This window comes from Talaromyces atroroseus, assembly GCF_001907595.1.
Source record: "Talaromyces atroroseus strain IBT 11181 chromosome Unknown scaffold_3, whole genome shotgun sequence".
Classification (NCBI taxonomy): Eukaryota; Fungi; Ascomycota; class Eurotiomycetes; order Eurotiales; family Trichocomaceae; genus Talaromyces; species Talaromyces atroroseus.
The window spans coordinates 2,071,458-2,086,075 of NW_017971435.1; the positions used below are offsets into that span (position 1 = coordinate 2,071,458).

Sequence of the window (14,618 nt, forward strand, 5' to 3'; positions counted from 1 at the left end):
CATTTTCATTCATGAAAACAAAAGAGAAAACAGTACACATTGTTTAAGCGTCCTCGACAACAGTGGTGTTGAGTCCTTTCGGGTCCTTCACGTTGACGGCCTGGACGTAGCTGTACAGCTTCTCCTTGGCGCCCTCCTCGTCGTTACGCTTGCGGCTGATGCGGACACGGAGGCGGAATGGGACACCCTTGATACCGGCTTCCCAGACCTTCTTGTTCAACTGGGGGTCGAGGCGGACATCCTTGGTACCCTAATATGGAGATATCGTGTTAGAACTTATGTCTCTTTGAGAAAGACGAAATAGAAGGGAAGAGCAAAAAAGATTCAACTTACCATAGCCTGCTCGGCGAAAGCGCGGATCTCCTTGACAGCGCGGGGAGCACGCTTCTTGAAGGTGACACCGTGCACCTTTTAAAAAGAAAAATAATTAGTCTTCCGTCCAAAATGCCTATTTTCAATTTCTTTTTTTTTGCAAGTGAAAAAAAAAAATATTGGGATCTTGTGCCGCAATGCAGCCAGGCCATAGAGGTGGACTTCATCAAACTAATTTGCTGGATTGTTGTTGTGGATGTGATCTTTCTACTGGAAAGAGATCGATCGACTCTTTTTTTTCTTTTTTTGGCAACGTTGTTCTCTGTCCATCATCTCATATGAAATGTCTGAAATCTCCCTCCCTCCGGCTTCGCCCCAGTTGATCTATTCATTCAATGAAATTCGGCGAAGATGTGAAAACTCTTTTTGAAAACAAATCGAAAATCCAAAGCTTCGACGACTTCCACGAGCATGATCGGGGGGATGAGCGGACGGAGTAGACATATGCTGATCGATTTCAAACAAGGGAGAGTAAAAAACAACAGGGGGCGCTTGATCTCAACATACCCTCTTGTGCAGGTGGATGGTGTACTCGCGCGATACGACATCGGCGATGGCGGAGCGACCGCTCTTCTTTCCCTTGGTGTTGCTCGACATTTCTGGACAAAATTGATGCAAGTTAGTTCTGGCCAAGTAAGCGAAGGGAAAAAAAGGGTTATATACTGACTGGCTATGTAAACGGTGCCGGGTGTCGTTTCCTGGTGTCGTCGTCGGCCAGAAGAAATGCACTTGGGAACATCAAGAAGTTCGTCGATTTTGTGTGGGTTCGAGAGTAGTGCGGCCCGCCGTCGCTTAAGCCTACGCTGGATTTGATTGGCGGTTGAACTGTCACGTGATATGCTAGGTCCGGCGCACTCTATTCGTGATATGATTGGTGCGCATTTCAGGCGTATATTCTTTTTCTTTTTGGATACATGGAAAGAATACGCACGAGATGATTGAATCATGTAGTCGTTCGAAGTTCTATACATTTACTCTCCGATTACAACATTGCCTTCGCTAACATCGGGGTAGACGTCAAAACGACGTTGCGTATACACAGGAATACCCTTCCTGGAGGTCTCAATGGTCTCGTTATTCAAATCAGCATAGACGATGTCCTCCTTTTCATCCAACTCTCCGAGAATATCGGCATTCGGGCTAGCAACCAGGCTGTGACCGTAGGCATGATAGGTCGCTTTGATGTCTCTAGCAGGGCTGCACAAGGCTACGTAGACCTGATTGTCCACTGCTCGCGCACGTCCCAGTAGAGACCAGTGCATAGGCCCCGTAGTCGTGTTGAATGCACCGGGGTAAACAAGCAGAAAAGCGCCCTTGCGGGCAGCAACCATCGCTAACTCGGGGAAACGCACATCATAGCAGATTGCGAGTCCAATCTTCCCGTACTCTGGCAGATTTATAATGGTGATCTTGTTTCCGGGAGAGAGGACTTCGCTCTCCTTGAACGTAATCTTTCCTGGGATATCAATATCGAACAAATGGGTCTTGCGATGAGTGCCGATCAATGCCCCCGTAGGCGAGAATACAAGGGATGTGTTGTAGTACTTCTTACTCTCAGGCTCTAGTTCCGGAATGCTGCCTCCAACCAGATATGATTTCGCCTCAATGGCTAGCTCTGATAGGGTGTGATAAGAAGGAGACTGTTCCCTCGTAGGCGGCGACGGAAGCAGTGTTTCGGCATATTTGGAAAAGTATTGCGTGCCGTATGGCGAGTTAAAGCATTCGGGAAGAACAATGAGTGAGGCGCCGGCTTTGGCGGCTTCGAGGACTTTGGTACGGACATGACTTAGATTTGCAGTCTTGTCGGCCCCTTGAATTCATCTAATGCGTCAGTCTCTGTTGTCTTTGCGTAGAACGGGTGCACACATACCGGAAGCCAATTGGATGAGGGCTAGCTTCAGTGGTTTCTTGAGAAGAGTTGCCATGGCTCCGGTTTGATGTCTCTTTATAAACAGATTGAATCAATGTTGTGAAAGGCCGAATGGTAATGGGTGTTGGAGGCCGAATGCGCGCGGGGTTGGCTCCATCCGGCCTGTCTTCCCGGTTCCGGCATCGGCAGGAGGCCAGCCCACGTGGGTGCCTGTTTAATCGGGCAACCATACTCAAGCCTCAACGACCTATTGAACGACTCCGTGCCTAAAAATTTACTACTCCATATTCGGGGTTCCTACTCACGCTAGCGACCACACACACAGCCTATGACGAACGTCAGAGCTAGCGCCAGGGGGGAATGGAATAATCCCATCGCCGCGGAGACAGTCGTTTGTCCTGGGCTAATGCTGAGAGGAATCCTACAGATGGTTTCATTTGCCGTCCCTCTGGTATGATCTCCGTACATCGGCTCAAAACTCAGTAGCATTTATGTTCTGATGATCAAAGGCATTGCTTTAGTTAAGTAACCGTATCAACAAAAATTCAGCCGAGGCCCTGCATTAGCCAGTAGACATACGAAGTTGTAAAATGAAGCCAGGCTGAGCTAGGCAACGACTATTTAAACAGCCGCGTCAGAGTGAGTACTATTGAAGCTGTAAACCGCCCCAGAAGGAGACGTCGGTTCAGGGATGATTCTTTAGCTTCGATCCTTCGACATCGGACAAAGACTCTCGGAGAGTTTCCCCTGCAAACTTTTGCGTGGTACTCCCGTATGCTGCACTATGCTATGCGAAGTGGCGAAGGAGTCCTTAAAAGTCAGTCTTCCAGAAGCTGAAAAGAACAAAACGGGGCATTCTTAGTGGACGAGCTTGTTTGCTTAGCGCCGGATCTGTTTCCCTCGGCGGCGGTCTCTGATTGGCCCACCACACGGTCTGCCTCGGCGGCTCGGCGGGTGGCCAACTTTCGCTCAGGTGAAAAATGGCCTGAAAAGACAACGGCGTGCATATTTTCTCCTGAGTCTCTTTGCCATCGCCGGTTTTCTTTCTTCTTCCTGTTGCCGTTGTTTTGGACGTTAAGATTTGGCGATAGAAGGAGGTTGCGTCAGCTTAGCGGATGACTTAGATTCGCCCCGTTATAGTACCGTCATTTCCATCCTGCAGCCCCCAACATAAAATTGAGCATACTGCTCTGTGCTGTTCTGAGAGTCTCTAGCATCGGGAACACCGAACTTTCCACGGCAAACGGCGTATCCTGTCTATGTTTGAGCATTTCTCGTTTCCGTCCCCGTCCTCGACGGCGGAGGCGGACGATCGACTGATGCCCGACTGCGACAGTACGACCATCTCTCCGCTATCCTCTCGTTGTCCATCGCCTTCTCCCTATTTATCAAAGCGATCACGTCCACGATCCCCATATCTGCGCCGTCCTCAACCGCCTACATCCATGCCGAGCAACTTTGAGCAATCCCAGCGCCGAATCTCAGTCGGCACCCTGACCGAGAAACTGAATGCCCATACTTTGGACCACAGTGGCACAAGAGCGCATTCTGCCTATGAACCGCCACATTCGCCGCTATCTCCTACCTCTTTTTCCTTCTCAGTGACGAAGGACCCTAGCTCCTCTCGGGCAAGCATGCATACACTTCTAACGCCGCCAGGTGAATATGAAGACGAGGGATACGATGAACAGTTGAACCCCGCCTGGGAGTCATATCACCACGCGCCATCCCCAACCTCCATGCCCGTTGAACATGACAACCTTTATCTTCATCCTCCCGCAGAGGTGTCACATCGTTTTGCACGTCAGCCATCCCTACGTTCACAGCGTCAGCAAATGTCTCGAGCACAGTGCAACATTGATGTTCTGAAACTCGCCCTGTTGGCAGAGAACTTTACTCGTCGGACCTCCGAGTCACCAGTCCTCAGCGATGATGAATGCCATCCTAGCTCTCTGCCATTAGAGGCCTCACCCCACACCCTTCGACGATCTTCCATGAAACCCCGGGTAACTAGTGGCTCGTCTGCAACAGGCACCTTACGATGCCGCTCGCGGGCTCCGGCAGACGCTAGTATGATGCGCAGACGCAGCACTTCTTCGGCAGGAACTTTTGCCTCTTCTACACGCATTGCCAAGCCTCGGCCGCGTGATTTGCACACAAAAAGGAGCGAGCAGTCACTGAGACGAAAAAGTCTGGTTTGTGCAACACTAGCTTCGACATCAACAACAAGGTCTTCGTGAAACTCTTGTCCCTTCACCGTCATTTTGCCTCGATTTTATTTCTCTGTCAATATTTATCACTCTAATTTTGGCTTTGGCCTTTGGTTCTTTCTGTGTTCGTTGGTTTGGTTCCAACAGAGGTTTTCGGGCATAGCATCAAAACATTGGGAGGGAGTTCATATGCTATTCTGGGGGTTCAAATGAAGTGTACAAAAGTTAAAATTGTTGTCTGGGCGGATTCTCCTTTTTTCCGTATTTCGAAGCATGGCGATAGGCAGCGTAGTTAGGATTGAAAATTTCTAGGGTCACTTGTTTTTTCGGCGATTGTGTGAGGAGGGCAAAAGGAACTTGTTCCGACAAGTATTTTTTCTCTTTTTTTGAGTTTACTGCCCATCCATCTTAGAATACATCAATTATCATGGCATATCCGTTGATCAAAACACATCTGATTTATCCCGAATACATCAATTATCATGGCATATCCGTTGATCAAAACACATCTGATTTATCTATAGAGACAATCGATTTCGATGTAGGAGTGTGTATTTTCATCCAACGACGCGAACCCAAAAAATAGCCGACAACTGTCGTTTTTTGCAACAAAGTATTCTCAAAATCATATTTCTATTCCCCTTTCTTGACCGTAATTGCTCGCAAAACTGATCCAAGGAGCCAATATGGATGTTCCATCCTCGGCTTTCGGTTAGAACCCTTACAGACAAGGACAAGCGGACGCTGCATATGTCTCATGATAAGCTCGTTGTTTGTTTGATATAGAACTTCAAATAGTAGACATAGAACTCACCGTATCTCTTCTGTGGTTTCCTGGCTATGACGGTAGTCACCACCAGGGGTGGCGGAGAGGCCATCCTGGGGGGAGCGTTTCGGCAATTCACAAGGCGATGGTCCGGATGACGTGCAGGAATCTCTGGACTCCAGCTGATACTTGCTGGTTTGCAAGAAGTGGGAGATGCAGCGGCGGACGACAGTGAGGTCGAGATTAGGGGTATGTCGAGGTCTAGAGGGTTGGAGGACAGTGGACGAGCGCGGCGAGAGATGGTTCGGCGAACTGGGGTGATGGGCTAAAAGGAGCGAGTGCATGTCAGAGATGATCACATGATATACGTGGTGGTGAGGAAGGAAGGAAGGAAGGAAGGAAGGACCTACCGCAATTTCGTACACAAACTCCGATTCGATCCCGGCACTTCCGTCGTCGACATCTTCTTCCTTGTCGTCTTCTTCATCCCTTGCTACAGTAGAGTCTGAGGACGAGACGCTGCTGTTGTCCCCTCCTCCTGCCATGAATGCTGCGGCGCGCTCGACGTACGGACGAATCGAAGCACGGGTGCTGGGTGCATTCGTTGATAGATTGCTATCTGATGGTCGATTGCGTGGTACAAGCACTCGGGGAAGTTCATGCCAGGTGTCTGGCTGCCACGGACGCTCAACACCTTCTTCCTCCTCTTCTTTACTGCTGGATTCCTCTTCATTATCTCTGCCTGAGCTGATGTACTGCATGATATCCTCAAAGGTCAAGCCGTTGTTCTCGGTCTCCAGTTGTCGAAGAACATCTTGCATGGTTTGATGTCGATTTGACGAGTGAGGGCCGTGTGTTCGTCTGCGCAGAGCCTTGGTGTCATCCAATTCTTTCTGTGTGTGGCTCTGTATTTCCTCATAGCTAGCGCCCTCGTGCTCTAGCTTATGTACTGGCGTGAAAGGTTCCTCTTGCCAATAATGGGACGCTGTGCCGTACAAGTCGCCTTCCCTTTCATGATACCTGTCCTGGTGGTCGATCTCGTAGCGATTACTATCCCCTCGACCAAAAAGACGAGATACTTTCTGTCTCAATGTCTTGGCTGGGACTTTGGGTGATCGATGATGCACTGAAATCGGGGGCGACTCCTCCAAAGGAGGTAAAGCAGCAAATGAAACTTGATCCTGCGGCAACCCTGGCGACTGTGGTGGCGGGGAAAAGTTGGAGAGCACCGCACTTTCAGAGGCCGAGATGGGTCGCACCATGTCGTCTGGGATTGGACTTGACGCGAGTGAATGGCTCGGGGAGATGTCGGGACTGTCTCTCTCTCTGTCCATGGTGTCCTCAGAGTAAGCGGATAGTCGACACTGTGATATGCTGAGAAAGTGTGAAAGTGAAACTTTTGGGTTTAGGATTTCGAATTCTGTTCCGTTGTGGCTTATTTTTTGTGATGAGCCAACTGCAGTTGAAGGTGAGGTAAAGTGAGAGGAACTTCGACTATGGCTTTGAAAGAGCTCCCTCTGCTTCTTCAGTCGAGAAGAAAACGGGTCCTGGGGAGAGAATCAGTCATCCATGTCTAGACTAGGTAGGTATGTGCTTTGTATTCATTAGATAAAGAGAAAAGATTTGATATCAGGATAGGCAGTATTTGTGTGAGGAAACAGTGTTGAACAGATGATTGCCATCTAGCACTGCGGAGTGTGAAGGGAGAAACACGAGAGATGTCAACAAACAAAGAAAGATGCTGAGAAAAGGCACATTGGCAAAGACCTACAATTTGTCGTGTTACCAATGACTGAGATGACGATACAGGCTGAGTGAATAGCCTGGTCGTAGAAGTTGGGGATATTGGGGTTGATATATCGCCAGGTAAGCTGATGACTGACTGACTGAATGAAAGTGGCGGTGGACTAGATGGAGCCGAAGAGACAGGAGACTGCAGATTAAATGCATAGTCATGGCATTGTGCCTGGAAAAGATTCACAGCAGCTGGCTTTCTTTTAAGCTTGCGTGGTGGTGGTGGTGGCAGTTTGATATCATCTTCTTGAGAGAGAAATTTCCGATAGTCATGGAGCGACAATTGCCCTGTTGGAGATACAGGTTCAATGCTTAGTCCAGACATGACCTGTGCTTGAGCCATGCTTGCGAGTGCTTCTTCTCTATTATTCCTTTGAATCCTTCTTACTCGGTCACAGTTGTACAGCACCAGAACATATGACACTATGAATGTGCCAAACAACTTGCGAAGAACTCAGCCCATAACTTAATACTGTGGGCAGGGATGAACTTACTTTGACTGCAAGGTGCCAATTTCAATTGAGATATTGAGATCAACAATAGCAAAAAAAGAAAAAGAAAAAAAAAAAGAGAGAGAGAGAGACAGAAGGAGAAGCCCTGGGCGCCTATACTCTATAACAATTTCAACCCTTCCAAAACACCATCCAATGCAGATTATGATTTGTGAGACATGTGAGACTTGTAAAGATACAAGGGCTTGCCGGAATTAGCACCACACAATCATATACGACCACTCATGAGATCGACTGCCACGTCTCAAATAAACAGGAGCTCAATTGCACTTGATCCCGATAGAGACAGTGTTTGCCAATGTATTCAACACGCGTATATGGTTGCGAGAATTGCCAAACAATATACGCATATTCTGGAGAAAGCGAGGGCCTTATTTTCTTTTATATGAAACGAGAGTATGTTTTTCCATGCTTTCATCTGATTCAGAGAAGCATCATGCTTTGACCTTTGAGCACAAAGGAAATGAGCGACGGCGTCACAAGAAGAAAGAGAGAACAGGAACCTGAAATAAAGCAAGCAGGTCATAACTTACGCTCCGAAGGGCAAGCCTGCCAACAGCTTGGATGATGAAAATAATAATAACTAAAGCTGCTAGCACATCGTGTCTTCAGAATGGACCATCAGGCACATATTTTTTCCTACACGACAAATCAGACTCGACATTACGAAGAAGATGGTACCCAAACAAATCGGATCAGGTTATTCGCATATGGTTTGCTTTGGACCAAGATGGCCGCAAACCACTGGACGATCGCCTCTCCGCAGTGGCAGCCAATCAAGCCGCTGAACACCGCATTCATTTCGTTCTACATACCAGAGCCAGCCAGTAGGAATCCAGGATGGCCAAAGGACGTAAGATGGAAAATAGGACTAACTTCTCCAATGGTTTCAATTTAGTGCGAGTGACTAAAAAGGTCGATGGGCTGAAGAGGGGAACGCGCGGGAACGTGGCACGGTACGTTTGAGCTCATCATGCATAGACTATTTGCATCTATCTGCAAGGCACGGCCTTTTTTTTATTTCCCGTTTGTTCCTTAAATATGCTGGTCACTTTCAGTAACCGAATTGAGGGTTGCAAAGAATTTATTTCAATGACCACCATACCGGATGCTACTACTACCCATGCTTGACAGGCGAAGGGAAAAGAAGGGGCAGCGTGACCTGAAGTTGGGAGGCGACTTTGAATTTTGATTGGCGCAGCCCTCATTCCACAAGGATCCGAGAACATGGGTACGACCGAAGAAAGTGGCGGTGTCTGTTTATACAAACTCTCGATGTTGGATACTACGGGGCTATCCATATCCACTGAGATCCCCTAGATATATGCATCTACCCGTTCTGAAGAACGACAGGATCTCGACTCTGAGCACAGCTGAGCGCACTGCCCACTGGACAACAAATTCATCATTTAATATAACTATGTTCTGGTCACAAGGCATCTCAGTTCCAACGCCTGAATAACACCTGACATGACAATTAGTTACCTAAGTCTACAGGTACAAAGGATTCTGGTGCGAGCCCTGATATTCCGCTTTGGGAAATCCAGGCCAGACTATTTATTAGTTAACTCGGCAAATTCTTGGAAGTCGGACCGTCTGTTGATATCTTTTATTGCACTCCACCTGGCTGTCTCCAATTGAATGCATCAACAAGGGCAATTAGGTAACATGTTGCCACGGCCATGTACGGAAGAAATCTTCAGGGAACTTTGGTGGCGGGTCATCGGACAGTCTGCTTCTCACTTGAGATTTCTACAGTGTACGTGTTCATAGTTTTGTCGTCCGCTTAGTTCTTCTCATAACCGGTAAATTTCCTGTCGTAAAGTACTATTTCTAATGTCTCTTGTCTCAGGCCGTGGCATCTTTGACTTATTCGGATCAAATCGCTGAGATATAAACGAAAGAGTGCCTGGGAAAGGCATCTAATTCCATGTCATCTCAACCTCCGCAGCCTCTTTCATGTCGCCCCAGTCTAGGCTACTCCACCGTTGAGGTCTTGCCAATGCATCCGTAAAATGCTTCAATGCAAGCACGAATTGCGTAGCCCACCTTTCAGCACTCACCTTTCCGATACCAGTCGCCAGGGGAGTCGTCAAAATTCGATTGATCTTTTCGTCTGCTTTTATATCTCCAGGTTTATCATTGATACTGCCATTAAAGCGATCGATCTCACACAGGAGACTCCACACACACTCGTAAACTATCTCGCGGTCCCAGCGTGCATCGCTTGGCAATCTCATAGTCGGACACAGTGCTAGGTGCTTGCAATTCCATCGATTCGTCTTTTGCAGCTCTGTCGGCATTGTCACTAGCGTGCATGTACCAGGCGGTGCAAATCCGCGCCATTTCTGGTACAGTGTCTGTTGCGCAGCAATGGTCAAAGCTCTGTAATCGTGTTGGGGAAGACAAAAGGTGCGAGATATGGCATCGTCAAATGCACCATCAAGCAGTCCATACGAATTTGCGGGAGAGACTATCAGATCGAATTGGTTCTCATTTGGTACATTGCGCAGCTTCTCGTGGATCGTCTTTACGGTCAAGAATTCTGCATGACTCGGCCAGCGCTTGCGAAACGCTTCGTCGAGAGCATGAATATACTTGTCATCCATGCATAGGACGAGTATCTCTGGGAGGGTGCTTTGGGCCATGATGGCAAGAGGTTTGTTCTTGACTCAATTCGAATGGGAGTCAAATAGGTAGCATCAGGCAGCAACGTTAGATGACTTGGGGATAGGGTTAGCCCTATTCTTCTGTGCTGATGTCCGCTATTCCGAATACAGCATGTAATCCACTACCAACACGGTATTCTTCGGAGGTTCACAGGATATGTGTCTTAGTCGACCCCTATTCTGCTTATGATTATGGCCTCAAATGACCCTTTGAACAGTCTCTTTAGTTAGATATGCAAATTATATAGTATTCCTCATACTAGCTGATACAGCGTTCCGAATCCGTCGTTATGATGTTTTAACAAATCTTCTGGGTCAATCCCCTTAACTGCAGCCTGATTTCTCTCATCTAGTCAGTTTAAACGGCATTATCATTGAAGGAGGCGAGTGGCGCCTTCTGAAAGATGCCGCTCGACCTTGGCATACTTTCTGAAAGCTCTACATGTTATCAAAGTTTCTCTTGGGCATTTTTAGAGCTGAGGGTCGAGCTGTGCAAATTTTACATATAGCATCATTTCTCTTCCGTCTCATACATGTTATGGACGGAAAATTCGAAAACATAAAGGAATTACAGTAGATACAAGTTTTTCTGCAGAAATCCACAACGTGATATTCAAGGGCTCCTTGCGTTGCTAGAAGTGAGATATTCAATGAGAGACATGAGTAGTGCAATTGTTCCGGAATACGCCCATGAAAGGTCCTCGTATCAATATCTTCACACATTTGGTACCAGATCTTGGAGGCTATGAATGTTCTTCTGCAAATAAGTGCTTGTTACGTGTAGACAAGGTATAGCTATATTCTTGTTCATGTAGCGTCCCCCTACAAGTAGTAGGTTCAAGATGAAAGAGACGGTACCAGAATTGTACCCAAGACATTCATAGATGCTAATGAACTTCCCAGATTCGCCGGTATACCAAAACCGGTATTGCGAAGCGAGTCTCGCCCGCTTATTTAAAGACATTAATGAGAGTGAAAGGCCATCCCAATAAGTTCTAGACAAGTTTGAGTATTGGCACGTAATTCAAAATCCGCGTTCTCGAGTAGAAATTTGGCCCTCCCAGAAAAGGGTCGTGAACTCTAGCTCAGCCACCACTTGTGGTTCTTTATAGGAAATAGGGTTGAAATAACTAGCGATCGCTTTTGTTTGTCTTTATTTCATCAACATGTTTGATAAGCAACTCCACATCCTTGCCACGGCTCCTCCTAATCGCTAATGTGAGCGGATTCTCACCATTGATATCCTTTGCCTCTACATCGGCACCCTTCTCGAGCAATAGCTTAATCATCGGCACAGGACACTTTTCAGCTGCCCAAATGAGTGATGTCCGCTCATATGGGTCTTCTTTGGCTTCTATATCTGCACCGTTCTCAAGTAGTAGCTCCACCAATTCTGTCCGGTTATTCATAACTGCCCACAGAAGTGGTGTTCGGTTATCCTGGCTATCCTTTGCTTCTATGTCTGCGCCTCTCTCAAGTAGTAGCTTAGCTACTGCGTAGCGACCACTCATAGCTGCCCATGAGAGCAGTGTCCGGCCATATATACTGTCCTCTGCATGCGTATTCGCACCTTTCTTGAGTAGGATCTCGACTATGGCTTCGTGGCCATTCAAAGCCGCCATAGAGACCGGTGTTTGATTATATTGGCTATCCTTCACCTCTGTGTCAGCACCTTTTTCTAGCAATAGCTTAACAATCGCTTCATGACCATCGTGAACGGCCCATAGGAGTGGGGTTCGCCCATATTGGTTATCTTTCGCCTCTGTATTGGCACCTTTTTCGAGCAGTAGCCTAACCATGGCTATGTGGTTGTTGACAGTCGCCCATAAGAGTGGTGTTCGGCCATACTGGCTATCGTTTGTCTCCACATCGATATCCTTTTCAATCAACATCCTCATCACTGGATAATGACCTTTTTCTGCAGCTGAAAGCAGCAATCTCTTTCCGGCATGATGTTTTGACTGTAAATGGCTCTCATCGTTTGACAAAAGTTCGAGCAACCCAGGATGACTACTGAACCTGGCGTAAACAAGCGGTGTCCCGCCAATTGAATCCTCCACATGGATCGAAGCTTTGGCTTCAAGTAGCAGTTTCACCACTTCACCGTGACCATTTAAGATGGCCCACGAGAGTGGTGTTCTTCCAGCATTGTCTTGAGAATCCACACTGATTGACTTGCGAGACGTCTGTGTCAAAAGCTTGACAACATTTTCATGGCCATTTCCTGCCGCCCAGGATAATGCTGACCGTCCATGTACATTATCCTTCGCGTTTATATCAATATCCTCAAACTCCATCCAATAGTCGACCACGGGGGTGATTCCAAAATAGGATCCAATGAATATACTGTCAAAAGAAGGGGGGTCGTCGGAGGTTATCATGTTTTCCCAATAGACGTCGAACCAAACTGGGCGATTACCACAGACAGCAAGCAGCTCTTCTGTTCGGGCGTATATTTCTATATTTGATCCCAACAGGTGGTTGCTCCAGTACAAAGCAGAATAGTTGAAGAAGATACTATTAGTTTTGGAAGGATATTTGCGCGGAGATACCGAGCGCCTCGACTGAAAAGACAGTCGAGTCTCAATTGGACGCGGCATCATTGAAGTGTCCAGGCTTTTTATCTCGGGCTTTTTGAAGTCTGTGAAAAGTAGGTGCCAGATACAAATATTCGCAAGAATGGTATGTGAATATTCCACATTTAAAGAATGCTCCCACTTATTGATTTGGCTGCCGGCGGTTCGTTGTGGTGTTCTTGAGTCTTCTTGTAACTGGGAATCGATTTCTCTAGGAACATTCTCATCTACCAAGAATTCTCTCGCAGTTTGATGGATGAGGTAGACTTCACTGTTCACAATAGTAACAAAGAGCCCACATAGATCGCGTAAGTATTCCTCGAATCGATTATTTGGTGGCAAGTTCAGGTCAGCATATGACCGATGCTCCTTTTCAAGAGCCAAAGCAAAGCTCATTTCCTGAACTGTCAAAGGACGCATGGCCCCAACGATAATGTGAAGCAATTTGCTAGCTTCAGCTTGGTCGGTAGCCCTGGCCAATATTCGTTCATAAGCCTCATTCACTGTCTGAGGAAGATTCGTGGTAGCATTCAGCAGCGTTCTCCTATCAACTTTAATCATATTCTGAATTAAACTGAGTGTGAGAGACACCCAGATATATGTTCGGTTGGGAACAGATGTAAGTTTTGCCAGCAAGAAATCGCGCTCATCTTCACTTAGCCACAGTATATTTCTGAGTTCCTCGACTTTTGTCTCGATAAAGATATCAATTTCTTTAGCAATCTCATTGGCCACGGCATTATTCTCGCCACTAAGATGAATCATAGGTTGCCCTGGCATTTCTAAAGGTTGGAATGCGCGTCGAATAGTACCATATAAACGACTGGTAACCAAGAATTTCAGATTGCATTGTTTTCGACTTTCACTTTCAAAGAACCCGCGCAATGCCTCTGTAAATTGAGACTGTTCAAGTTGTTCACATTCATCAAAGCCGTCCAAGATGCAGATAATATGTGCAGACTTGTTCTCTTTTGCCACGCTGATCAGAACACCCCAAAGCTCACTGAATGAGCTGGTGATGATGTCGCTCGACTCAAATTCGTTCGATGATTTCTTCCCTGGCTAGGCCACGATTATTCTGGAATAGCTGGTGCAGTATACAGCATAGTGCGGTTGTTGCACTTCTCTGCCCCTCGAAGTCATCCTTGAAGAAGAAGTATGAAGACGTTCGAGAGGCATCGCTCGTAAGTACATGATCTGCAAGATATTTGGCAAGAACAGACTTTCCACATCCAGGACCTGCAGAAACCCACAGCATTTGGGACACTCGCGCTTCTTGCCAGGCTTTGAAGGTTGCATGTTTAGTAAACCATTCGCAAGTGCCTCGAGTTCGATCAGGGTTGCGGTTTTTCTGGTCTTGATACTTCAATTTGGCTAGACTTTTCAGGACAGCATTTTGTCTTTCTCTCATGTGAGACTCCACAGCACCGAAACTCACCGGTCCATAGAATCCAGAGCTAACAAATTGATTGCCCGACCCCGGGTTGTTGGACTGCAATCCACCAGGAGCGCTGAAAACATTATTATTGGAGGATAAGCGGTCTTCCGCCGAGTCAGCTTGTGCACGCTCATTTGTCGACATCTGAATAACAGTCGGGTGTGAATGATATGCCATGGCTGCAAGTATATCATGCAAAGTGAGATATGATAAGTGGGCGTGGCTCCGAACCTCCTCTGTGCATAGTACTCTATAGAGGTTGGTTGTCTCACTCCAGTAGATAACCGGCAAGGCTGAACCACGGAATGAATGACATTCTCGTTTTCTGCATGTCCCCAGGATTGGCGCTTGATCCTTTCCCAACTCGGTTGTAGATTGCTTGGTAACTATGCCCAATGCGAGTTCATACAC

General features: G+C 47.1%; 6 protein-coding genes across 6 annotated transcripts, besides 2 other annotated features; 1 reads left to right on the forward strand and 5 right to left on the reverse strand.

The window, feature by feature from the left end:
• Positions 1-43: 43 nt before the first annotated feature.
• On the reverse strand, positions 44-969 carry UA08_03744 (60S ribosomal protein L31; the record flags this gene model as incomplete). The annotated part of the gene is made up of 3 exons (XM_020266078.1): positions 44-250; positions 334-408; positions 880-969. 3 exons carry the CDS (start codon positions 967-969, stop codon positions 44-46), a joined length of 372 nt encoding a protein of 123 aa, XP_020121442.1.
• A 374-nt stretch (positions 970-1,343) lies between these two features.
• UA08_03745 (Hydrolase) lies at positions 1,344-2,297 on the reverse strand (the record flags this gene model as incomplete). The annotated part of the gene is made up of 2 exons (XM_020266079.1): positions 1,344-2,182; positions 2,243-2,297. 2 exons carry the CDS (start codon positions 2,295-2,297, stop codon positions 1,344-1,346), a joined length of 894 nt encoding a protein of 297 aa, XP_020121445.1.
• A 1,390-nt stretch (positions 2,298-3,687) lies between these two features.
• On the forward strand, positions 3,688-4,482 carry UA08_03746 (hypothetical protein; the record flags this gene model as incomplete). Its single annotated transcript, XM_020266080.1, has 1 exon — positions 3,688-4,482. The coding sequence occupies one exon, from the start codon at positions 3,688-3,690 to the stop codon at positions 4,480-4,482; it is 795 nt and encodes a 264-aa protein (XP_020121444.1).
• Positions 4,483-5,262: 780 nt separating this feature from the next.
• UA08_03747 (hypothetical protein) lies at positions 5,263-7,355 on the reverse strand (the record flags this gene model as incomplete). Its single annotated transcript, XM_020266081.1, has 2 exons — positions 5,263-6,765; positions 6,990-7,355. 2 exons carry the CDS (start codon positions 7,353-7,355, stop codon positions 5,263-5,265), a joined length of 1,869 nt encoding a protein of 622 aa, XP_020121447.1.
• Positions 7,356-9,446: 2,091 nt separating this feature from the next.
• On the reverse strand, positions 9,447-10,172 carry UA08_03748 (hypothetical protein; the record flags this gene model as incomplete). The annotated part of the gene is made up of 1 exon (XM_020266082.1): positions 9,447-10,172. The coding sequence occupies one exon, from the start codon at positions 10,170-10,172 to the stop codon at positions 9,447-9,449; it is 726 nt and encodes a 241-aa protein (XP_020121446.1).
• Positions 10,173-10,282: 110 nt separating this feature from the next.
• Positions 10,283-10,488: a repeat region (Identified by RepeatMasker using a combination of RepBase library and repeat library created with RepeatScout).
• Positions 10,489-11,323: 835 nt separating this feature from the next.
• Positions 11,324-14,384, reverse strand: UA08_03749 (hypothetical protein; the record flags this gene model as incomplete). The annotated part of the gene is made up of 3 exons (XM_020266083.1): positions 11,324-12,111; positions 12,361-13,831; positions 13,962-14,384. The coding sequence occupies 3 exons, from the start codon at positions 14,382-14,384 to the stop codon at positions 11,324-11,326; spliced, it is 2,682 nt and encodes an 893-aa protein (XP_020120951.1).
• Positions 12,278-12,333: a repeat region (Identified by RepeatMasker using a combination of RepBase library and repeat library created with RepeatScout).
• Positions 14,385-14,618: the final 234 nt, after the last annotated feature.